Source organism: Prunus mume, linkage group LG1 (assembly GCF_029339155.1).
Source record: "Prunus mume cultivar Tortuosa linkage group LG1, ASM2933915v1, whole genome shotgun sequence".
NCBI classification, from domain to species: Eukaryota; Viridiplantae; Streptophyta; class Magnoliopsida; order Rosales; family Rosaceae; genus Prunus; species Prunus mume.
The window spans coordinates 11,830,001-11,855,111 of record NC_142698.1 but is presented as its reverse complement, the minus strand read 5'-3'; the positions used below and the strand labels follow the sequence as shown (position 1 = coordinate 11,855,111).

The 25,111-nt window shown below is 37.9% G+C and overlaps 4 protein-coding genes across 8 annotated transcripts; 2 read left to right on the top strand and 2 right to left on the bottom strand.

Annotated features, from left to right (window-relative positions):
- The first annotated feature begins 149 nt into the window (after positions 1–149).
- On the top strand, positions 150–7,423 carry LOC103337119 (U-box domain-containing protein 4). Of its 3 annotated transcripts, none has more exons than XM_008240273.3 (6): positions 150–436; positions 2,200–2,383; positions 3,353–3,633; positions 4,515–4,631; positions 4,923–6,986; positions 7,083–7,423. In XM_008240273.3, the coding sequence occupies exons 2-6, from the start codon at positions 2,371–2,373 to the stop codon at positions 7,140–7,142; spliced, it is 2,535 nt and encodes an 844-aa protein (XP_008238495.2). In that variant the 5' UTR covers positions 150–436; positions 2,200–2,370; the 3' UTR covers positions 7,143–7,423. The 3 variants fall into 3 exon arrangements, with proteins under 3 accessions (XP_008238495.2, XP_016652113.2, XP_088900592.1); XM_016796627.2 differs by having other exon boundaries at positions 240–436; positions 2,200–2,350; XM_089044466.1 differs by lacking the exon at positions 2,200–2,383 and having other exon boundaries at positions 309–436.
- A 4,629-nt stretch (positions 7,424–12,052) lies between these two features.
- LOC103337111 (U-box domain-containing protein 4) lies at positions 12,053–13,359 on the top strand. Its single transcript, XM_008240265.3, is given in 3 exon segments — positions 12,053–12,506; positions 12,508–13,125; positions 13,212–13,359. Coding segments are annotated over 3 exon segments (924 nt in total). The 5' UTR covers positions 12,053–12,233; the 3' UTR covers positions 13,245–13,359.
- Positions 13,360–13,523: 164 nt separating this feature from the next.
- Positions 13,524–18,189, bottom strand: LOC103337101 (protein DWD HYPERSENSITIVE TO UV-B 1-like). Of its 3 annotated transcripts, none has more exons than XM_089044452.1 (10): positions 18,008–18,189; positions 17,310–17,376; positions 16,926–17,179; positions 16,214–16,547; positions 15,481–16,113; positions 14,476–14,916; positions 14,200–14,394; positions 14,067–14,123; positions 13,856–13,918; positions 13,524–13,772 (listed from the first exon to the last, which is right to left on the bottom strand). In XM_089044452.1, the coding sequence occupies exons 1-10, from the start codon at positions 18,181–18,183 to the stop codon at positions 13,689–13,691; spliced, it is 2,304 nt and encodes a 767-aa protein (XP_088900578.1). In that variant the 5' UTR covers positions 18,184–18,189; the 3' UTR covers positions 13,524–13,688. The 3 variants fall into 3 exon arrangements, with proteins under 3 accessions (XP_088900578.1, XP_008238479.3, XP_088900584.1); XM_008240257.3 differs by having other exon boundaries at positions 18,003–18,135; XM_089044458.1 differs by lacking the exon at positions 18,008–18,189 and adding an exon at positions 17,480–17,917.
- A 2,760-nt stretch (positions 18,190–20,949) lies between these two features.
- AGP18 (arabinogalactan protein 18) lies at positions 20,950–22,649 on the bottom strand. The gene is made up of 2 exons (XM_008240248.3): positions 21,965–22,649; positions 20,950–21,263 (listed from the first exon to the last, which is right to left on the bottom strand). Exons 1-2 carry the CDS (start codon positions 22,580–22,582, stop codon positions 21,189–21,191), a joined length of 693 nt encoding a protein of 230 aa, XP_008238470.1. The 5' UTR covers positions 22,583–22,649; the 3' UTR covers positions 20,950–21,188.
- Between the last annotated feature and the right edge of the window lie 2,462 nt (positions 22,650–25,111).

Here is a 25,111-nt window from a genome sequence, read left to right as displayed (position 1 = left end):
GATAAACAGGTAAACCAGCCCCATTTGGCGCCTACCGAATGAATCCCAATTTCAGTCAAAAAAATTCATTTGACATACTGCATAAAGTAATCATATTATTATTTACTAAAATAATTCATTTATTTATTACAAGATAAACATGTAATGACGAGAATGTCCCACTCTCCAACTGTGCAACGAGCCCCAGCTCGAGCAGGCAGCAACTGTATATCTTCATTTCCAAAACATAATAAAATACTAAAAGAAATTTTAAAAGTGAGACTCTCTGAGAAAATTAGACAGAGAGAAAGAAAATTCTCAAGCAGAGAATTAGGAAAAATCTAGTAGCTGGTCTGGAGGTCTGGGTTTGAGAAAGGCAAAGGAGAAAGAAGGATTGCCCAAAACGACCTTTTCTTGGTCATTTGCCTCTGCGTTTGAGGCTTTCAGCCAAATCCAGGTACAGTTTTATTTGTTCATATTCTTCAGCTTGATCCAGCTAGGGTTTTTGAATTCTATGAACGTTGTATTTTACTCTGTGCGCCAATTTTTCTTGTTTGACTGCTTGTGCCTGCATTTAGAGTTCAAATTTGGTCAATCTGCTTTCCAATTTATTCCTGCTTTAGTTGGTTGGACTGTTACTCAGTTCAAGCACTCGAATCCCATTCTGGGTCTAATGGGTGTGTGCAAATTTTGAATTTTGTATTTCAGAAAGATCACGCAAACATAGATACATTTAAAGAAAAGAATTATCTTTGTTCATTTTTAAATTGGTAATTGTATATGTGCTTTGTTTTTATAATCTGAATGGTGGTTCTTTTTGGCTGTGATGAAAAGCACATATGGGATACAACAAATTGGAAATTTGGGATGTGTATATGAGCTGGATAAGGGGTATAATTAAATTGACTATGCTTCTTGGGGTCTTTTACTTTTATTAGATCATAGTTGTTGGTTTGGGCAAGACGTTATCAAGGCGGGACGCGGGAGACTTTCAGATAACCAATAAACTTGGTATCAGTTTATGATTATATGCCCTAATGATGTACATATGTCAACATGTAGTAGAGCTGAGAATTTAACAAAAGTTAGGATTTATGAAATGACATATCCTAATTTCCTTGTTTGGGTTCATAGACAAGGAAGTTTATAAATTCTATGTGGAGAAAAAGAAAAAAAAAAAAAAACCTTCGGACTTGGGGATCATAAATCTTAACTCTAAATTTCAGCTAAATAAGTGTCATTTCCAAATTATGAAGACAATGAGAGTACGACAAAAAAACCACAACCATCACCACCAACCTTCTTCCATAATCGTCGTCGGCACATCCACTGCGACCACCCTTCCATTGTTGTCACCATCATTAAACCACAAGCATTGCCATCACCACTCCCACCTTTCCACTAGCACCGCCACCACCTCGCTCCGAACAACCACCACCACCACCACCAGCTTCACTCTCGTTGTTGTCACCACCATCACCACTATTACCACAACTACCACCACTACCACTTATTTACATATTGACACCTCCATAAAGATAAGCGTTAAATTTCGTTTTAAAATCCCATTATACTTAATAGGTTACCCAAACAAGAATTTTATGAAACCTAGAGCTTCAAATCCCATATTTTTGAATTTCTTTAGTACTCTTATACCCCCCCGCATACAAACGTACCAAAATTATATGGTAAAAATAAATGAAAACTTTTCTCAGCAAATAAGAAGAATGTGGAATTACCCAACAACCTGCAGTCAGTTATTGTTTCTTCTTTTTAGTATGGTTTTTTATGGCAAAAGCCCGGAAGGAAATATATGAGAGAAACGATAAAGGTCTGGTGGTGACAGACTAAATTCCTCTGTTGGGTTGGAATGAGGAGTGAAAATCAGGGAGGACACTTTTGGTCCATGCTTAGCATATCTTTTCCACCAGTTCCAGCTGGAAAGGTAGAAGGAAAGAAGATAATGCATTGCGGAAAATGATGTTCCTTTAACTTTCCTAAGTTTCCTTCATGTTCAATGAAAAAGCAGATGAAGAAAGATAGTAGGAAAGTTGTCCGTGTATTACTTCTGGGGTGGAATTTTTTATTGTCAACCGTCTCACCTTATTGAGGTCCCTAGGCAATTAATAAAGTTTTAAACTTCAATTATTGGCTTTTAATTACATCTCCCTATTTTTTCATAGATCTCATACTTTGAAGTTTTGGTTTTTGTTTTTGCAGGGTTCAATAGTTGGGGAAATTTGATTTCCAGGATTTGAGTTTATCACTTGATAGTGAGTGTGCGTAGGTTTTGTATGGGTTTTGAGAAGTCTTTTCTTCATTGTGGATTTGTTTGGATTCTGAAGGATCAGAAATGAGAAAGATTGCTTTGGTGTGTAAAGTTATATATTTATGGTGAATAAAGGTGCATTCATTCTTTCCTTTTTATCTGAAATCTGTTTGTAGGAGTACAATTGAAGATATACTTATTGGCATGTCCTTCAATAATATGATTTCACTTGTTAAGAATATGCCTTTTTGATACACTTTAACAAAAACTAGGGGGTCTACTACAAATATATGTATAAGTTTATTTTCATGGAGGGGACATGTCTTGCATGTCAAGCCAGCCAGCAAGACCAAAGGAAAAATACAAATGTTTGTGAGTTAAGTAAATATTAAAGAACAATGGGTGGGTGTTATTATAAAAAAAAATCTTAAAACAAGATGGCTTGTTTAGGAATGATTTTGTTGGCGTGTAAATTTTGTAAAAGAAGTTAATATGCTGCAAGAAACACATCATAATGATTTATAAGAGTAGGTACATGAATATTATAGGGGAGCAAAAGGCATTGTAAAAACTGATTGTACTTGCCTTTCCAAAATTATTAGAGACTCTCTCTCTCTCTCTCTCTCTCTCTCTCTCTCTAAACACGACACGAGTGCAGCATACCAGTGTATGGGTGTGTATTGTAAAAATTGAATTGACAATTATGCTGCAACTGTGCAGAATGCTGATTTCAAATATCGTTGGATAAGACTTGAAAGCAGTTACAGAAAGAAAAAAATAAATCTACATATTGTATATATATGCAAGTAGAATATCTGTCAGTTTGCCTAGATTTGAATTATAAATCTGTTCGAGTTCAGCCTCTTCATTAAGATGAACTTTTCTGGTACTAGTCCAATTTTGTTGATTCCAATTTTTAGAAAGGTGAACTCATTTGAATGTAACTTCATAGGAAATCAGTTATCATTATTGTGCTTATGCGATATGGTTGTTATTATTTTGGAAACTATTCTGTGTTTTCTTTTCCATTACTTTTTAAGACTTTGTCTCTATTCCTTTCGTTCTGCAAAGAGACTATTTTTACTTGTTTATATATTGACACAGGTGTGATGGAGATATCATTGTTCAAAGCACTTCTTAATAACATCTCCTCTTTTTTCCATTTATCATCCAATGACAACATAAACTTGGACCCGGTTCTGAAGTACTACAAGAGAGCAGAAGAGATATTGAAATTGTTGAAGACTGTACTTGATGCCGTTGTTGATTCTGAAATAGCTTCTTATGAAGTGCTTAATAAGCCATTTGAAGAACTGGGTCACTATATTGATGAGTTGAGGGAGCAAATTGAAGACTGGCAACCGTTGTTGAGCAAAGTCAATCTTGTAAGTTACTGGTCTATTCAGTTGTAGTCTGTAATTAGAATGAATAATGTATCTGATTAAAATTGAAGGTAAATTTATCTAAAACTGACCTTTCATCGTCATAATCCTCACCATAAGTTTGACCAATACAAATTTGGGTATTCCCCTTGTTTGAATTAATATATTACTATGATATGCTTAGTAAGTTATAATGTGGTCACTTTTCCCTCCCTGCCCTGACTAAAGAAAGCACTTACTTGTTTTTTGTTTTTTTTGTCTTGTTGCCATATCTGTTGTTCCATGAGGATTTATTAGTCTAGACAGAGGGAAGCACGAAAGAAAATGGCTATGAACAGGGCCTTGTTGCATTTATCTAGTAATGGTGGTCTCTTCATTTTGTCATTTATTCTCCCATTTGTAATCCTTGTCCTAAGATTTTCTGATTAGTCTTTCCTTTTAAGAGGATCTTAAGTTTTTGTTTTCAAGAGAGTCTAAGGTTGCTTTAGAAATGTTAGAATTGGAACTGTATGTAGCCCCTATTCTTACCTGCATTGCTAATTCTTTTAATTAGTGGCATTTAATGAATTTTAAGTTGCTTTTTTTTTTCCTGATGGCTGTTGGCTTTCGTCAAATTTGAAAGTATGCATGGAGTTCTCAACACTAGATTTAGTGCACTGCTATCAGTTATGAGAAAAAGTTAAAACTTACTGAAGTTATATACTTTTGTCTTCTAATGTCCTTCCACGTGCCTATTTACATCACATCTCATAAGCATGTACTTAGACACTGACAAAGTACACCAAATTAGATAATGACAAATGAACTTCCCCAAGGACAGGTATATAATGCATTTTGTTGGAGTGACAGTTTATCTAACCATCTTCTCTTTTTATGACTTGTAGGTTCTGCAAGTTGAATCTTTGATCTCAAAGATTTGGACTTCTGGTTTGGATATCTTTCAACTGTTGAAGACTTCCCAACAACATCTTCCTGATGAATTGGGTTCGGCATCTCTTGAGGTACAAAATGTGTGCAAAAAGAGTTATTAATTTTTTCCCTGTTTCATTTTGTTACGGATAGAGCATAAAACTTCCGAGAAAAAGACAGCATAAAACTCAGTTTCTTTAATTCATTGCTTGTTGAAGAACATTGGTTAGATGAAAAACCATCAGTCAGATGGTGAAATCATTAAACACAAATTTTTGGAATGCGGAAGAAGTAATTTCTAGTCTTTCTAGTGGACTACTAATTTGGGAGAGGTTAGGCTATATCCTTTTATGATGTCTAAGACTCACCATGGTTGTTTGCAGCATTGCATACAAAAACTTAAGAATGTGGTCGATGAACAAATGTCAACTGTCATTAAAGATTCTGTAAGTGATCAAGTGGAGGGTGTTGGACCCAGCTCAGAGATCCTAGTGAAAATTGCAGAGGGCCTTAGCTTGAGGTCAAACCAGGAGATTCTTATTGAGGCTGTAGCACTTGAAAAGTTGAAGGAGAATGCTGAACAATCAGAAAAGATTGAGGAGGCGGAGTATATTGAGCAATTGATATCCCTTGTCACCCGTATGCATGAGCGCCTTGTTACGATAAAGCAGTCCCAGAGCTGCAGTCCAGTTCCAATACCTGCTGATTTCTGCTGTCCTCTCTCTCTGGAGCTGATGACAGATCCAGTTATTGTGGCATCAGGACAAACCTATGAGAGGACTTTCATCAAGAACTGGATTGATCTAGGCCTCACCGTTTGTCCAAAGACACGGCAAACTTTGGCCCACACCAATTTGATACCTAATTACACTGTAAAGGCACTAATTGCAAATTGGTGCGAGTCAAACAATGTGAAACTGCCTGATCCCTCAAAGTCTATGGGATTAAATAAAGCAACACAACTTCTTGGACAAGCAGAACATGGTGCTCCCAAGGATTCCCCTCCTTTTCCTCATTCCAGGGTCAATCAACCAATGTCACCTGAGTCAGCTCGGTCTATGGGTTCGCCCACTAAGAACTTGTTCTCATCTGGTCCATTGCATCGGGAAAGAAGTTCGCCATTGCATCCTCGTTCTACATCAGAAGGTTCCTTGTCTGGCGTAGTTGGAAATGGGCAGGTTTTGGATATTGCCAGAATAACACTAGCAAATTCCGAAGACAGGTCTGCCAACTTAGAAGAAAGGAGTACAGATCTAGGTAGCCAACACTCTATGTCACCATCTCTAGATGAATTTCCTAATTCTATTGAAGCGGAGCAGTCATCTCAAAGCCATAATAGAACTGCCTCAGCTTCCAGCATACTTTCTAATGCCAATGGTACTCAAGGAACTCCTGTAAATGCCAATGGGGCCTTACAGGTGCCAAGCAATCTGTCAGGCTACAGCAGTGATGCTTCTGGGGAGTTGAAATCAGAACCACAAGCTGTTGCTGCGTTGGCCACCCAACAGAGAGAGACTGAGTTGCCCACCAGAATGGCAGAGGTAAGACCTCGAAGCCAAATGTGGCGGCGACCATCTGGGAGCTTAGTCCCAAGGATAGTTTCTTCTCCAGCTGTTGAAACAAGACCTGACCTTTCTGCACTTGAAGCCCAAGTTCGGAGTCTGGTTGAGGACTTGAAAAGCACTTCACTTGATACCCAAAGAGAGGCAACACTTCAAATCCGGCTACTTGCCAAGCATAATATGGATAATCGAATTGTTATTGCAAACTGTGGGGCCATTAGCTTGTTGGTGGATTTGCTCCACTCTACAGATACGAGGATTCAGGAGAATGCTGTTACAGCACTTCTTAACTTGTCGATCAATGATAACAACAAAACTGCAATTGCTACTGCCAACGCAATTGAACCTCTGATTCACGTCCTCGAGACAGGGAGTGCTGAGGCCAAGGAGAACTCAGCCGCCACTCTCTTTAGCCTTTCGGTGATTGAGGACAACAAGGTTCGCATTGGAAGGTCAGGGGCTATTGAGCCTCTAGTTGATTTATTGGGGAATGGGACTCCTAGAGGGAGGAAAGATGCAGCCACAGCTTTGTTTAATTTGTCAATTTTTCATGAGAACAAGGGTCGAATTGTTCAAGCTGGTGCTGTGAGGTACCTAGTGGAGTTGATGGACCCAGCAGCTGGAATGGTTGACAAGGCAGTTGCTGTGTTGGCTAATCTTTCAACAATTCCGGAGGGAAGGACAGCAATTGGTCAGGAGGGTGGGATCCCTGTTCTGGTTGAGGTTGTTGAGTTAGGTTCTGCAAGAGGGAAGGAGAACGCAGCTGCTGCTCTTTTACAGCTCTGCACAAATAGTAATAGATATTGCAGTATGGTACTCCAAGAAGGAGCTGTCCCCCCATTAGTGGTATTGTCACAATCTGGCACCTCAAGGGCCAAGGAAAAGGTACAGTGCCTCTAATGATGTTTGCTTCTCTCTGCCCTGGTTTATTTATTATCACAAATAATGTATTGAACCGTAGCACTTTTCATTTTCTTGCAGGCACAGACCCTCCTTAGCTACTTCAGAAACCATAGGCATGGTAATGCTGGTAGAGGATAATTTTAAAAATTAGAATGTTTGGTGTCAGCCGAGATTTTGTGTCAGCTTCTATAGATAATGTGTAAATTGGTTGGTGCAAAATAATTCAATTGAAGGTTTTCTTGTGTGGATTTAATTTGATTTGTAAAAAAGAGGAAAGACAAATGATTCATAGAGGATTTGTATGATTTCTGTAAAGTACTGCTGTGAATTTGGGAAGAAAAGTTTATACCTGCAAGTCTAGTTGTTGCTCTGTGCTCGGACAAGATGATGATGACAAATGAGAGATTTGGTATTGGTTATGTTGTGCCCCATTTGAGTATTTCATATGAACATTATATTTTAATGTGTGGTTTCGTTGATATTTCACAAGGCTGTTGGTTTTAGTTTTCTTAATGCAGCGTCTAAATTTGTTTCGGCTGCCATCAATTACTTTTTTTCTTTCTTTCAACATGCATGTTCTTTTACAACACTATTGATTTTTTAGAGAGCTGATTTTTCCACTCTCATTTTCTTTACTTACACACCCTCTTGCTTTTAAATATTTTTTAATTAATTTTGTTATTTTTAAAATCTCTCTCTCTCCTATTATACTCTGACCCTACGTTAATGTTTTGATAACTAAAATAAAGAAAAGTTAAAAAAAAAAAAAAAAAGTCAGAGCGTGAATTTTGTTGGGGTATTTTTTCGTCAGAAGGCTCGTCCGGACTTGTTAATTCTTGGACCGTCATAGAGTGGTGAATGAAGCTTTCATTGCCACTTTTTCTGAGTTAGCAAGAACTAGGCCCAAAGCATCCCGAAAGAGAAGCAAGTCCCAGGGAGAGTACTCTGTTCTTCTTCCAGCGGCTGCGTGTTTTGTGCTGATGTTTCTGGCAGCTAGACGAAGAGTTGGAGATGGTGCATCGATGTTGCATAGGCTTGGTACGAGAGTTTACTTTGGTGAATCAAGATAATACTAGGCTTGTGACTTGAGAGCTAAGAGAAAATGAGCATGAAGAAATGATTAAGGTTTGAGATTTTGGGTGTTTTTGGCAGCTAGACAAAGAACTTGTGATGTCTGCGTTTTCTTACCAAAAAGGTAATGACTATGGTTTCAACTTAGCTTGAGAGGATGGGTGTTTCAGACTTGGGATTGAGCTTTTGAGAGAGAGAGAGAGAGAGAGAGAGAGAGAGAGAGGATGGGTGGCTTTAACAGATTTCCAGCAGCTTGACGAAAGCTTCGTCAAGCTCTTGGGTGGCTTGCCAGAAGATAAAAAGGGGAAGAAATTGAAGATTCTAAAGGTGAGAGGTGATGCTTGCTCTTTTTGGATGTGTTTATGGGAAAGAGAGGAAGAAGATGGAAGAACACATCTTAAAATTGAAGCTTCCAGCAATGAGTAAGGATGTTGCTCACTCTGGATGAGTTGAAGATGACTTGCTGATGTTGATATGAGATTATATGAGCTTGGAATGAGAGCTTGGAGTGTGGGAGCTAAAGACCCATAAGTTTAGCAAATGAGAATGCTTGTGCTTAGCTTGGTGTTTGATATGCTTGAGTTTGGGCGTTGAGAATTTATTGTTTGTGGCTATGGCTACAGGGATTTAAGAGTTTCAAGAGAATAAGGATAAGAGGAAAAGCTTGAGGTTTGAAGGCTGTGGTGTTTATAGCTTGGAAGGAATGAAAAGTTTGGAGTTATGCTTGGTGAAGCTTTATATAGAAGATGATGGATTTCAAAGAGAGGAGGTAATGGCTGGGTGCTTGCAACAGCTAGGAAGGAGGTGTGATGATTGAAAAAAGGGGTTGATGGCTGCTGGGATGCTTGCAGCAGCCAAAACAAGAAGCTGTTATGCTTTGCTCTAGCAGCTAAAAGAAAGGCTTGATGGCTGAATAAGAAGGTTGATGACTACTGTGTTGCTTTCAGTAGCCGAATTAGGGGGCTTGATGGCTGAAGAAAAATTGGTGCCATGAATGCCAATTTATAGAGGGTGAGGGTTTTCCTTTATTTCCAATAGATAAAGAGATGTGCTGGAACCAGCCTATTTCCAATAGTTAAAAGGGAGCACTAGGGCATGCTATTTTATAGTAGGTGAAGCTAGATACCATAAATTGATCATTTCATATGGGTAAAAAGAAGTGCTGGAAAAGGCTTGTTTCTAACAGATAAAGCTAGGCATTTGGAAAATGACTATTTCCTATGGGTAAAAGAAAGTACTTGAAAAATATCTCATTTGGTCACCCACATTGGAGAACTCCAAGTAATGAGCTTTGACTTTGGTGCTCCCAAGTAGCTAGCCCAAAGTCTCCATTATCCAAGAGCTTCTGCGGGCCTTGTAGACCTTCGTAACTTTCCACACCACAATTCCTCGTGCAAGCTCCTTAAACCACATAACTTGGGTTCATGTGAGCTTAGTAGGTGATTAATATATGAAAAATGTATTATTGGCTTGACATGGCATGGACACTATTTCTATATTTATTTAATGAATTAATTCCCAATATATAGCTTGGATTAACAAATGACCAATATTATATGTTATATTGGGCTTTAAATGTCTTTGGGTTTCTCGTGACTTTTTTGGGCCTCAACAAATCCAAAGAAGTTGTCACTATAGCCATCTCTCATCTTCTTGTTCAGTTCAGCCAAAATCCCTTGTTGTTGTTGAAGACCATTGCAATACTTCAGGAACATGAACCTTGCAGTCACTGAAGAACCTTGTTTCCAACTTTGACCTTCACCCGGTTTTGCCCACTTATTGGGCACATGATCCGCCTTCAACCTCACATAGTCTACAATCCCTTCTATCAATCCACCTGGAGCTTGACGATTTCAATGACACTGCCATTTATGTGTCATCTCATGGTAAAGTACCTCATTGGAACTATTTGGTGTCCACCCCTTATGCCCTGGATACAAGCTATCAGTGAACTAATAGAAGTGTTTCTCACTAAGATCTTATGCTTAAGAGCATTTCCATCCATTTGCCATGGCAAAGGGCAAGGGGAGGCAATGACTGTTACTTTTCACGTGAATAGTGACAACCCTTGCAAAATGCAAGGTGTGTTTCCACCCATTGCCATGGCAAATGGCACATACTATTTACTTTTAGTTTTTATTTTTATTTTTTTACCTAAACTATTAACAAAAAATATTAGAAATGCAAGACATATTAATAAAATATTGAAAATGCAAGAAATATTAAAAAAAAATTTGAAAATGCAAGTAACATTACAAAAATATTGGAAATGCAAGAAACATTATAAAAAAAAAAAAAAGGAAATGCAAGAAACATGAAAAAAAATTAGGACATTAGATTTAATCAAACGAAAATTACAAATAATTTACCTCATTGCCAAGATTTTCGCTGCTTCAATGGTTGTCCCTCGCTTTTACCAAAGCATCTCTCCGTTTCCCTAACTCTTTATTCAAAATTTTCCACCTACTAGCCAAGGCCATTTCCGTACGAGCCGAACCAGATCTTTCACAAATTTTGGCATGAATTTTTCTCAACATATGATAGAATTTCATCTCATTGCCCGGACAATGACTAACTTGGACCCAACACTCACACAAGAGAACATCTTCCATGGTTGTCCACGTCTCTCCGGCTTCAATGGAAGATATCATAAGATGGTGAATAAAAATGAAAATTGGAAGTGATGAAAATTGTGTAGAAAGTGAAAAATAATAGAAGGAGAAGAAAATGTATAAGGACTTGGTGTTGAAGTGAAGAACATTGGTGGGTATTTATAGAAAAATAATAATTTAAATCCAAAAAGAAAAAAGGAAAAAGGATAAGTGTTGGATTTGAGGAAAAAAATGATCGGAGTGACCAGAACGCGCCATGTGGTATGTTACCGTTGGCGAAAAGTAGGGTTGATGCAGCCTGGCATTAGCACACGTAATTTCAAATGTGTGCAATGTCAAAAAAAAAATTTGAATCCAGGTGTTGGCATCAGCCATGAAGTCAATAGCCCTCGGGCTAGCCCGGTTACGTGGGATCTGCAGTTTGCCTGGGCAAGCTTGGACCGTTGGGAGGCACAAAATGGCCTTGGGCCCCCTCCTGCCCTCGGGCTAGGCAACGGATGGAATTGCTTTAGTAGGCGTTTTTCCAGGTAGTAGTGGAACTTCGGGTTGTCATATAAGAATGGGAAATTTTTTCTGAGAGTTTATCATGTTTTGTTTTTGTTTTTGAGTTAGTTTCTGTGTTGGGTAATAGGTAGTGACGTAGCTACCGCGGGGTCTTGAAATCCATGGAAGTGGCTGTAGAGGTTATGGTGAGATGCTGGTGTGACCCATTGGAGAGGCCTACCAACTGCTCGACGAAATGTCTCACAACAGAAGCTTTGCTACCCATCCCTTATTTTTTAAAATGATTTGGCACCAAAATGATGCGAAAAAGCCATTTTGTGCTACGAATTAAAAACGATGACATTTTTTTAAAATGACTTGGCGCAAAAAACAATGTCATTCAGTCTAGTAGTCGCCTAAAATTTGTTTCTTTTAAAAACAAAATAAAAAACACTATCACTGCAAGGTTTATTCATAAGGCATGAGTTTTTGCAGCAGGTGGACCATATAATCTAGCCGAGATAAATATACATTGTTAATTATGTCTTATTAGATTAAAGAAAAAAAAATGCAAATTGAAAAATTAAATATAAAGAAAAATATAAAATATAAAAGTGAAGTAGAAAGAAATTAATGTAGGGTAATGGTAGAATAGGGAAAAGAGAGAACAAAAAAGAACAAAATTAATTAAAAAGTATTTTTTTAAAAACATAAGGGAGTGTAAGTTGAGAAAATGAGAGTGAAAAAATGAATCTCATTTCTTATTCGAATATTCTAACCCAAATTATAAGCAAGAAAAAAATTTACAATATATAAGGACACCAAAAGGACACGCGTAGAAAGTAAGGAAGGCCGCCTTTTTTAGCATGTAACCACGTAACGTGTCTCTTTTGTCTTCTGAAGCGTCAACCAAAGATTCAAAATGGAGCTTTCATTTGAACTTCACGCCTTTTTCTTCTTCTGCTTCTTTATTTTGGTTGAAAGACCAAGATTCATCATTCACAAATAAAAACTGAGCTGCCAACCAGATTGGCAGCAGAGGCAAGAAGACCCTTGAGGCCAAATGAGGCGGCGCCGAGCATCTGGTAGCTTAGTCCCAAAGACATCTTCTCCTGCCAGTGAAACAAGAGTAGACAATTCTGGATTAATTGAAGCCCAAGTAGGTAATCTGGTTGAGGACTTGAAAAGCACTTCTTTTGATGCTCAAAGAGATGCAACATTTGAACTCCGGCTGCTTGCAAAGCAGAGTATGGAAAATCGGATTGTTATTGCAAACTGTGGAGCCATTAGCTTGTTGGTGGACTTGCTCCGGTCTACAGACAAAAGGGTTCAAGAAAAATGCTGTCACAACACTTCTGAACTTATCCATCAATGTTGAGAACAAAATTGAAATTACTGCTGCCAATGCAATTGAACCTCTGATTCATGTCCTTGAGACAGGCGGTGCTGAAGCCAAGGAAAACTCAGCTGCCACTCTCTTTAGCCTTTCGGTGATTGAGGACAACAAGGTTCGCATTGGAAGGTCAGGGGCTATTGGGCCTCTAGTTGATTTATTGGGGAATGGGACTCCCAGAGGGAGGAAAGATGCAACCACAGCTTTGTTTAGTTTGTCAATTTTTCATGAGAACCGACGTCCAATAGTTCAAGCCGGTGCCATAAAGTACCTAGTGGAGTTGATGGATCCAGCAGCTGGACTGGTTGACAAGGCAGTTGCTGTTTTAGCCAATCTTTCTACAGTACCTGAGGGAAAGACAGCAATTGGTCAGGAAGGTGGGATCCCTGGTCTGGTTGAAGCTGTTGAGTTGGGTTCTGCAAGAGGGAAGGAGCATGCAGCTGCTGCTCTTCTACAGCTCTGCACAAGTAGTGACAGATATCGCCGTATGGTGCAACAAGAAGGAGCTGTTCCGCCTTTAGTGGTATTGTCACAATATGGCACCCCAAGGGCCCAAAGAAAGGTATGATGCAAAATGCTTATATATGATGGATTATTACAAGTTATGTTTAAACATAACCTTAACCAAGTTTTTGGGTTTTCTTGCAGGCACAGTCACTCCTTAGCGTCTTAAGTAAATGAGTCCTGTAAAATGCTTCTTATATGAATGTGGGAAGAATAGTTTATACCTGTGAGTCTAGCTGCTGTACTGAGCTTGGGAAAGAAGATAACAAAGGAATAATTTGGTATTATTTTGTATCTCGTGCCCCATTTGTCTAGTTCGTATTCATATCAATATATTTTCGCGCGTGCATGATTGCAGTAACACATCAAAAGGCTCTGTTACATGCTCTCTCGTTATTCTTGCAATGAAATATGTTGTCTTTGCAGGCAGTCATCCCATTTCTATAGACAAATAGATGCCGAAATAGTAGTGAATTACGTTGAGTTTGAGTAGAACTAACAATGTACAGTATACTAAGTTTTGTTGTCTGCTCAAACTGCTGCCATATTTCTTTTTAATAACTCACTCGCATGTACACAGATACAAACACAGACAAGCACAACATACCACAAACATAAATATCAGCCTCCCTGACAGCAGGAAGGGTGTAAACATTGGCCATAAGAATATTCTTCTGCATAGTAACTTGATCCAAGTAAATTGACCTGCGTAAATTCCAACACAATTTTAGCCATCCCCTTCAAAACCGTCCAAAACAACACAAATGATGGGTGCGCATTAACATTACCTTTATAATCTCACACTTGGAGCTTGGACGCGTAGAGGTTGCTAATATACTCATGTGAAAATGCTGTTACAGTGAACACAATAAAAGAAAAAGTAGCAATTTTGCATCAGTGGATATTTGGTAACAGAACATTTCCAAAGCCCTTATGAAGAAAATCATACAGAACACAACCAAAGAACTAACCATGCATCACATTTGCAGCAGAACTTACCCTGAACGGATCACCCCTTAAGGACTGCACAAATAATGAATTTCCTGACTCCTTATCCTGCAAAGGAGCAGAGTGGTGAGCACAAGTAAAAAGCTTTCCCTGTGAAAATAACAAGTTTCATCCAATAGATTACCTCCAAATAAACATCCCTAAGTCTCCTTCCAGTTTGAGCACAGCAGATGCGAACTACATCCTCATCACAACTACCACTGACAATATAGTCCCTTCCATTCATGTAATATGAACGGGTATAATTATGAGAACTTCCTGTAGAAGCTATATCAAAATTCATGTGGAGCCTCCCATCTGCTGCCAAAAGTTGCTTAACCTGGAAAGTGACAACACATAAAAGTTATCGGCTCATTTTTGCCTACAGCAATAGACCAAAGTGCATCTTACTGTACTGTACCTCATTGTCAACAGCTGAAACAAGCAAATAAAGGTCGTCAGGAGAAAAGCAAACCATCACGTTTCCTCTTGAGCTTGAAGCTGTATAGCAAGGCCGCATTGGGTTCTGTCTCAAATCCCACATCTTCACATCATGGTCAAATGATGAAGTAGCAAACATATAAGGGGAATGGTGGGCAAATTTGGCAACATTGATTGGTTCTCGGTGAATATTAGTGAACAACTGTAAACGTCTTCCACTCGCTATGTCATATAGAGCAACACCTTTTGAGTACCCACTAGCAAGAAGCTGGTCATCAGTTGAATTTACATGAAGAGAAGTCAATTGCTCGAAATCATCAAAAGTTGCAACACTAGAGCTGCAACAGGAGTCTGAAACTTCTGGTGACATATAATTGATGTCAAGCAACTTCAAGGAACCATTATCTGAACCAGCAACAAGCTATTTTTTTCAACACAAATGGGAAAATGGGTAAGAAAAACATTAACAAGGGGATTACAGATACAACTACTTTTTGCATTTGAGTAAGAGAAAAGCATCGGCAGCCCTGAGTATTATGATGGTCTATACTAGAGTTTGTATATCCATATACATGTTTGTCTCTGTGTGCATCTGCAAGTGAGCTGGCCAAACAAGCACAGCAGTAGGTCAAAGAGAACTCTGGTTTGTCCACTTTCATGATGCACCAGGATTAAGCATGAAAGAGGACTTAATCATGCCAGGTAATGCATATTAATAGTATTCCAAAGGGTTATAATAAACTTAACCACTCTCCCACAGTTATATTATATCTTAAGTTCGGGAAACATTTAGGATTCATAATACATCAAATGCACAGCCCAAGTATTATTTTAGTGTAACATTGGATTCTGGCATATTATTAGGTTTGCATTATGGTACCAGATAATATAAATTCTCTGAGAATATATGAATTACAATTGATAATGCTTTGACAAACACCAGAAACACAGCCTAGACTGTTAATGCATACAAGAAATCACATACCTTGGATGGATTTTTATTGAGCCAACAAAGCCCCATGACACTGCTCATTGCTCCTACGGAGGGGACATAACCAACAATCTTCCCATTTTCATGGTTGAGAACAACTACTTCACCATCCAGGGTTCCAAATACCATAAGACTAGGGTTTGATGGATGGTACTCAAATTGCCTTGGACGAAGCTTCTTACTCTCTGCTTTAAATGTGTGGCTAAAGTCAGACAGTGGATGTAAGAGTGGCCACATTGAAGACCCAAGTTTGGCAGCGCAAAGGGACCTTAAGAAAAAATTCTGGCCATTCCGATAAGGCTGCAGCTGTTTTGGCTTAAATGGTTTTTGGCAGTGTATACCATTTGTTCCCATTTCACGCTTATGCAAAACACTAACAACACTTTCTTTGAGCTGTCTATTATAAGGCAAATATTCATAGTATTTTGCAGAGGTCATCATGGCCAATTCCTTTTCCATCTTTCTAATAGGAAAATTATCCAAAACTTCCAAACCAGGGAGTGATGAAATCATGTAATCCCAGTAATGTTTCTCAAAGCATAGGGGTGAACGATGATGAGTTATATACTTTAATGTAATAGTGGCATTCTTAAGGTCACTCACAAGAAACCCGTCTTTTTCTTGAACCTACAATTTGCCAAAGACGTATTAAATAAACTGTTAAATCCATCACCAACAAATAGCAATTTCATAACCACATAAAATTATAATCATGCTGTGTACTTACCTCCCTCTGTAAGTTGTGCTGTCTTTGTAAATCAGGACATGGCCCAGTGTCATTGCAACACAAACAACTTTGGAACCGTAATTCCATCAAAGCAGGAAGTTTTGATAGAACGCCAGTGGTTGTCAGGAGATTTGCAATTCTTGTCTCACACATTGAGAGACGCATCAAATTTGGCATGCAAGAAAAACAGTCCTTGTGCAAACTAGCAAGTGAAGTACAAAAGTCCAGATTGAGGGTGTGTAGCCGCAAAAAGCTTCCAACAATGTTGAGTTTCTGAATATGAGTAGACCTCAAGTTGAAGACCTGGCAATCCAAGCAACCCTGGAAGAGATCCCTTGGGGAGAATCCAAATCAATGGAACAAGTCAAAAGTTTTATTTATATAAGATATACAATACTACACTTGTTAATCTTGTCGTAGATTCGTTACAACAACAGACAAGTTATTTCCTAAACAAACATCGGCACATGGAATCAAGCTTCACAATCATGTAAGCTGAAAAAGTAATTCCAGAAATGAACATAAAACAATATCATACAAAAGTACATTGTGTATCCACTTAAAGACAGTATCCACATGACAAAGTTAAGAGACTTTTATTCCATTTTTATAATTGACCTCAAATGAAAGGAAATAGAAGATACTGATATTGAATGTGAAAATAACCCAACAAATAAATTCTCAAGATGTTCTGGAAATTGCTAATACATACCCTAGAAATTCGTTCCCTAACGACAAATCCTGGAGATCAACAACTTGAAGCTTTTGATTGACAGCATGTATCAAAGCCATAACATTTTCTTTAGCCAGGCCACTATCGAATTCCAGAAATATATCAACAGCATCAATATCCGCAGAGTCACTTGACATAAGTACGTTGGTAAGAGGCAAAATATCGGCATCCTTTAGCTGATCCAGCGAAATTGTTATTCTACACTTCTCATTGCCGGAGCTCTGAATTTTGACCTGAACAATTTTAAAAGAAAGTAGAAATTTAATATATAGTAAAAGCAATTTGTTAGAACACTACCAATTTTATATGATCAAAAGCAGAGCAGGTCAAAGTGAAAGATATTTTTTTAATTTAAGACCTGACCTGAGTAAACCATGCTAGAACTGCTGAATTGGGTTGCACCTTATGCTTTTTGCAACAGTCAAGGTACCTGGCGTGAGCATCAAACAAGGGAGTTAATAAAATAAATAAATTAAAAAGAATAAAAATACTAATTTAAGTAACAAAGTCTTTACTAAAAATATAACAATTACAAAAGAGCATATGCATCAAGGCACTCTGGTCAGTTCTAGAATCGTTCCACCATCTTTTGCATTACATAACAGATCATGACTCAAATTTGGTTGGGGGGATAGAAAGCGGGTTGTCGGCAAGCGTGACGAGAAGGCAGAGTTCCTTTGTGAAATGGCAGTATGAAGCCAACGAAAACATACCAACAAAGAATTATAAATTTTTGGCCAACTTACGAGAAAAATAAATGGATGTTTGTTCTAAATCAGTGTAATTGGACATCTGGGTATCTACCAAAACAGTTTCATTCTCTGTAAACCCAGAAAGAGAGAGATATTTCAAAGTAGTCTACCAATCATCTCCTAAAATTCCCAGATAATCTGCGAGAGTTGTTTGTAGATTATAACTGGTATAATTACAAAGATGGTTAGTTTTTTTTTCTTTTTCTCAGCAGTTGGTCTTTCCTAGCTAAAATGGTGGTCAGCAATTGCTAACCGCAAAAAAAAAAAAAAAAAAATCATACAAAAAGCAGCAGCAGAGAGATACCGAGCTTGTAAGCTGGAGATAGCCATGCCTCCTCTGCTTCTTCTTCTTCTCCTTTCTTGTTTGGTTTTCTGAGTGCAAATCCAAATGGGAGTGTGAGTAAATAGAGAGGTCCCGTGAGACATGTGCTGATGGGACAATGTACGGAACAAGTGAAGTAGACACTCTGAAAGGAGAACCACATGTCAAAAAAGAAAGGAAACAGATAAGCACAGTGTTCACATCACCTTGGCATATTTGTCCCGCATGCTCAAATCCTACAAAACACAAATGAGGAATGCTAGCAACTTTCTCTCTAACTTTCTCTTTTGAACTTTCTTCCTTCTCCTTATAATAAATGTCATTTTCTTTACACTTAAAAATAATATCATTAATGTATCACACAAGTTAGTTTTGGTTTTCCAAGTTTATCCTTTTAAAATATATTGGCTTTTATATTCCCTTCAATTTATTCAAATTTTATTACAACTTCTTTAGCACATTATTAAAAATTAAATAATAATTTAAAAAGAAAAAGAAAAACGTCATATATATATACATATTAAAATAAAGTTTGTTTCAAGATGTTATTATCATCTTTATTTTGTTTTTAACAAAACACACGTTCTCTTTGGGAAAACAAAAAGTTGTAAAAAAAAAATTAGCTTGTTATTAAAAAAATTAATACATTTAATAAGGGTAAATTTGAAAAACAAAAACTAGTTTGTATGATGCATTAATGATATTGTTTTAAATGTAAGAAAATTGACATTTGTCATGACAAGAAGAGAGAAAGTTAGAAAAAGGTTCTACCCAACACAAAAAGGCGGTGGCAATTCAATCCTCAATTTTTTTTTTTAATGCAAATAATAGTCTAAACTATATGTAGATAGATTTTTTACACACGCTACAACGGAATCATAAAATTTCAAACATAAAATTATTAGCCAGCAAGTTAGGATTTTTATCAAATAAATTAGACTCCGTTGATATAATTAACTCCATATTAAAAGAAGTCGATTGGCTTCTTAATCATGTTAGCATATTGCATTACTTTTGGATTGTATTTGTACGTGTTATCTCTAAATATCATTAACCTAGATATTTTCCATTTATTTTTCTCTGTTAGTTTTGGATGCCGACTGTATCGAACAAAATTCATGACGTGTCTTTGAATAGTGAAGAATTTGGGTGTAACGAGTTTCATACTTCACTCTCTCTGTATCTCTCTTGGTGAGAGAAAATAGGGTACAAAACTCGTTGCGGCCAAAATTTTCAGCCTCGTTTTGGGGAAGATTTTTTTTAAAAAAAGTGAAGTTTCCATGAAACGACATGTGTCGTTCCATAAATTGTATTATATCAAAATAAGACATAAGGTGGTCGTTCTTCTCATGACTAACTCAGTCTCACAGAACTTTCAAGAAAAATAAGTGGTCCCAATGGCAATGAATGATATGGGTTTTTTTTCCTCAATTATAATTGGTTGGGCTTAAAGAAAGTGACGTGTTAAAAAAAAATCATATGTAAGACAGCACAATCCTACCCTACAGGAGAAAAACGTGAAGAGATGATTCAAAGTTTCTCTCCTCCAATCACCAGATCGATGTTGTTGTCGCAGTGCTCATTCTATTGCAACACTTTAAAATAGAAATATATTTTTATATAAAAATGAATGATTTGGCAACACTTATTTTATACCATTTTGAGATTCCTTTCCCCTCAAGACAACTTTTGGAATTCAAGTATCGTTGCATCCGGAATTTTCTCATTACTAATAAGCACATATTTGGATTAGGGCAATTGGTTGAGCCAGTGTCTCTGTACTTAAGTTCGAATGTCTCTTTTTTTAGATTAGATTAATTTATACTATCGCTTTGTTGAAAAAAAAACAACTTAACACTACGAGTACCAACTATTATAATCCTTGGATTATTTTCATAATTTTCTTCTTTTTTGTTTACATTGGAAATTTTCAAATCATTGCAAGTTGTAAACAATTTTTCCATCCTCTCCCTCACCATTTAGCCTGATATGTCCACCATATTTAGCTTCATCTCCACGGTTGGTTGGAAGTAGAAATGATGACAGAATGACTTGCAGCTGGAAGGAAAAAGATTCCTGGTGCCTTCTTTCTTTCTTTCTAGTTTCTTCTGGTGCCACCAATCACATTTCATTATGTAAATGGAAAGGAAATAATGCCAGCATGCAAAATATTATAAATGGCACATAAATAAAAGGTACATTTTGATCATATCCATCCAGTGATCAATGCACCCAAAAAGGAAAAATGAATTTACCATTTTAACCTACTTAAGAACTTCTTGTTGGCCCAACCCATGGTCCTATTTACTGCTCATGCATTCAGGATGGGGTGGCGTTACAAAACCAGATTTGAAACACATTCAATATCCAAATTTAATTACAACAGTACAAATACAGAGGTAGGTTAGAAACTTTATATGATGTAAATTACTCCGCCCACCCCCTTTTTTCACCCATCCCATCAGATTTAGAGATGCAAATCCTTGTCACTTAACAAAATTAAGATGGAGAGTGCCACTAGATCACTTTCAATCGATGTTTTTCTTGAGCTGTTCCAATTAAATAGGAGAAATATCTTGACCGTTATTCGGTATGCTAGGAATGGACTTTAAATTAAACAACAGTCTAACATAGTCTAGAATAGTGTTGATTATAGAAGGGTTTGGACTCTACTCCAATTCAATCCAGGCAGAGCCACCACCAAAGGATGGGAATATTAAGGGTTTGGACTTTACATCCAATCCAATCCAATTCAATCCAATCCAATTCAATTCAATTCAGGCCGAGCCACCACCAAAGGATGGGAATAAGGATTTGGACTTTACATCCAATCCAATCTAATTCAATCCAGGCCGAGCAACCAATAGAGCCTTAGGTAAGATCCAACATAAGCAATAAAACACACCGAAAGTAAAGGGGAAGAGTAAAGTGACAGTCACCAAGACAAAGGAGCGAGTGAATTGAGATATGTCAAAAGAATACAAAGGATAAATTAATAAAAGTGGTTTTTTCAGAGAAATAAATGGTAAATAAATATGAATTCTTCTTCTAGATCTGTAATAATGAACACAACGGTGGACAAAAGATTAAAATAATAAGGACAACATTACAACAAATTAACACCGTCCTTGTTCCATTTCAGGTACCAGCAGCTCCCGATCTCAATCTCTAGAATAATGCCAAAACTGCCCATCCCAATGCAATGGATCCGACTACCTTGTGCAGGCACCTCACTGCGCCACTCTGCATTTTCAAAACTATTTCAGAACCCAATGTATTCTAATTTATTTTAATTCACAAAATACAGAGGGTAAGTACTAATTCGATTTATTTACTATTTAATATTTACCAATAAACGACAACTATTTATTTACTCCTTTTTTTCGGTCAATAACTATTTATTTACTTCCATCATGATTCATACAGCACATGTGATTATAGTAATGACACACTCCTGACACAATGCCTGGGAGCAGGGGTAAAATTAGCGAGGGCAATTAAGTAAATTAGCAGCCAACTTTACCCACCACCAACGGTGGCGCGTGACCATGTCGTGCAGGCGGTTGGCCGTCGATGGCGGGATAACCCACCACCTACCACTCAGATCCCAGATCAACAGATCTGGATGAGATTCAAAGCATAGCGCCACCTACACGCTCTAAAGCAGCGCGAGTGAGCAAGCACAGCGAACATCACTGAAACGCAGCGTTTTGATGAGTGAGAAAAGAGGCTCTCAGCGCGAAGCAAAGACCTCGAGGGTCGGGGTTTCAGTAGAGTGAGTGGAATCCAGCCAACTAAATCAATGTTCGTAAATAACTTGGGTTGATTTTGAACCGAAAGTTCCAGATCTGGGTGCGCATTGCACCCACTGCGCATGTTAGATCTAAACTAGACAAAAATTCGAAAACAAAAATTGAACCAAATAAAATCCAGCTCAGCATTACCTGATCGTCAGCTACAGAAGGACCAGGGGTTGAAGCATCGGGGCTCGCTGCTCCAGGAGCCTCAGCCGGAGGCGCGGGTGGGCTGTCCGAAGCTGGAGTGGGAGCAGCCGCCGGAGACTTGTGCTTAGGCTTCTTCTTGCTAGGAGCTGGAGTGGGAGCCTCAGGTGTAGTCGGTGGCTCAACAACTGGAGCCGGAGCGGCTGCCGGAGGAGATTTAGCCGGTGGGGAGCTGGCCGGAGCCTTAGAAGGTGGTGAGCTCACTGGAGCTGGCAATGGAGGTGAAACGGCAACAGGAGGAGTAGCCACCGGAGTTGGAGCCGCGGCCGCAGGCTTGGGAGTTGCCGACACCGGAGTTGAAGCGGGTGGAGCCGATTTGGGGGAAGCGACTGGAGATGGTGACTTGGGCTTTGTAGGAGCTGCAGCTGGTGGTGAAGTGGTGGGTGTGGTTGCAACTGGTGGTGGAGTGGTAGGTGTGGTTGCAGCTGGTGGTGAAGTAGTGGGTGTGGTTGCAGCTGGAGTCGCCGGAGACTTCGTCGGCGCGGCTGCCGGAGCTTGGCCTCCGACTCCGGCGACGAGAATGCAGACGAGTGCGATTGTGAACACGTTGTTACGCTCCATCTCTATCGATGACAATGGAAATCAAACAGAAATATAGAGAGAGAGAGAGAGAGAGAGAGAGTGCGAGTGGGAAACGATGAGAGAGTTATATATATAGTCCGGATCTCAACGGGAAGAAACAGAGGTTTAATCTGGAGCGTACATCAAGCGGGACCCAGTTCTAGATGGGTTAGGATTTAGCCGTTGGATGAACGAACAAAGACGAAAAGAAGGTTCGGCCTCTTTTCCGGGGCCCATAAAACAGGCCATGTATGTAAGTAATGTGGCGCTAGACTAGACACAGTCTGGCTGGGGCCCATTTGGGTTCATGTGACACGCCCACGAATTGATACTTTGGGCTTTGGCTGTGACATTAAAACGCGGGGTTTTTTATTTTTTAATTTTTATCACTTCGGCTGCATAAATAAATAATTTTTTATTTTTAAGAATTTTTTTAATTAAAAAAGACGATAATATATTAAATTCACACTCATTATATAATTCTTAAGACTAAATTTAGGGACTTTAATGGAAGCAAACTCGAACCCAAGACATTTCCTAGACAGAAAAATTACTCCAAATTACTACATTAGTGAGTCATTTACAGATAAATATTCTTAATCACTCAAATTATAAGTCATTATTTAATAAATAAATAAATAAAACCATAAATCCTTGTAAGGTTTTTTTATTATTTAGTTTTTATAGAACATTGTGGGTTTTTTTTATACAGCTGGATTGTTTAAAGGTGGGGTCATTTGCCAGTTTGACAAACCAATAACCGGCGGCCACATGAGGCGTCGTGGCAATAATTGCGTGGTGATTTGGTAAGTTTAGAGGATTATCGGAGCACCGCCAAATTTGTGGGTCCCGCGAAATGTTGCCTGTCCATGCTTTTGTAACGCACATTTTTGCCTGTAGGCTGTACCAGGAAGGATTCTTTCCCCTTTTTTTTTTCTTTTCTTACAGAAAATTAGTATATTTTCTAACTTTTTCTTTCTTTTATTTTTTAATAATAATAATAATAGCAATCAGGATGAGCTGGTTTTGTTACTATGCTTGACATGACATGGAAGACAATGAGGACTGAGCTGGAGAAGTTGGCACACATTCGATTTCCATACATGGCTTGATGATACTTGCATGTTCGGTAGTTCAAATGCTAAGCCAAAACCACAAGTACGCAAAGTCTGTGATTGGTTTGTATTTTTGGTCAAATGGAATCGAAGCAACGTATCCTTTTCTATATAGTAAATCCTGGCGGTACATGAGGATAATTCGGTACGGTCATTATGAGAAGAAAAATGTAATTAGATACGTAAGAAGTAGTTGGTTTCTAATTTTGTTTGAATAATTAGTTGGGGGTTAGATACAATGCATTTGAAATAATTACATATGATATTTGGGATTTCAAAGGACGGGATACGATTAATCATTTGAAATTAATGGATTTCTTCTTTTGTATTCCAATACAAATATTTATTTACTGTTACTACTAGGCCAGTGAAGCAAGAGCTTTTTAAGATATTTTAGTTTATTTGTCTAATTGGTCTTAATAAGGCAACCACTCAAAACTCAAATTTCTTACTCAGAAAAACTTGGTAAATTCATTTAACTTTAGATAAAGTACAAGAATTTGTAACTCAAGTAGTTAAGAGCATTTATCTTTACACTTGATATCCTAAGTTAGATTTTCCCTCTCTTAATATCACTTATATATAATAATATATATATATATATATAATTCAGTTTAAGGATGAACTGACTCTTAATTTTGGTTTTACTTTTATTCCAATATTAGAAGATATCTCAAATTCAAATTTCCTCGTCCGAAATGATTAAGAATAAACTTTAAATAAAGTGTCCCAAGAGGCATAATTTGTTGGGTTAAACTTAAATCTATCCATCATCCGAATACCCAACAATTCTATATGACAAACTTGTGTGTTAACTTAAAATCCAAAAAGAAGTTCACGGGGCTATGAGTTGGAATCGATCCCGGATTTTAAATATCAATAATATTCATAAGCAACCACCATGAGATTGTCTGTTAGGTTTTATAATTAGTTTAAGGATTAATTACTTTTAACTTTAAATACTCTGGAGTGTAGTGAGTAAATGTAGAATTCATTAGAAATCTAATTGGGTGTGGTGATTAAAATTTCCAGAAGTATCAACAACTTTGTAGGGACTTTCTAGAGCCCAAGGCCCACCTTCTAGAAGCCCAGTTTTTCTTTTGGATCTGCTGTTTTGTTAAAAACACTGGTCGGATCATAACCCAGAAAATTTTCCGCCTCGTCCTCTCTCTCGCTCTGCCTCTCTGTGGGCGGTATTGTAGGCAAGGTGGAAATCTGATTTCTACCTGTGTCTCAGCTTTTATCTTATGTATGATGAGTCTGGTTTGTATTTTTGGTTCACCTCCAGTCTCTTATTTTCTCTTTATCATTAAGTTTGATGCCTATTAATGGGTTGGGTTATGAGTTTTGGTGTGTTAATGGGTTGGGTTATTTAGTTCTTGTATTAAAGGATTCGGTTGTCAAAGTGAGTTGT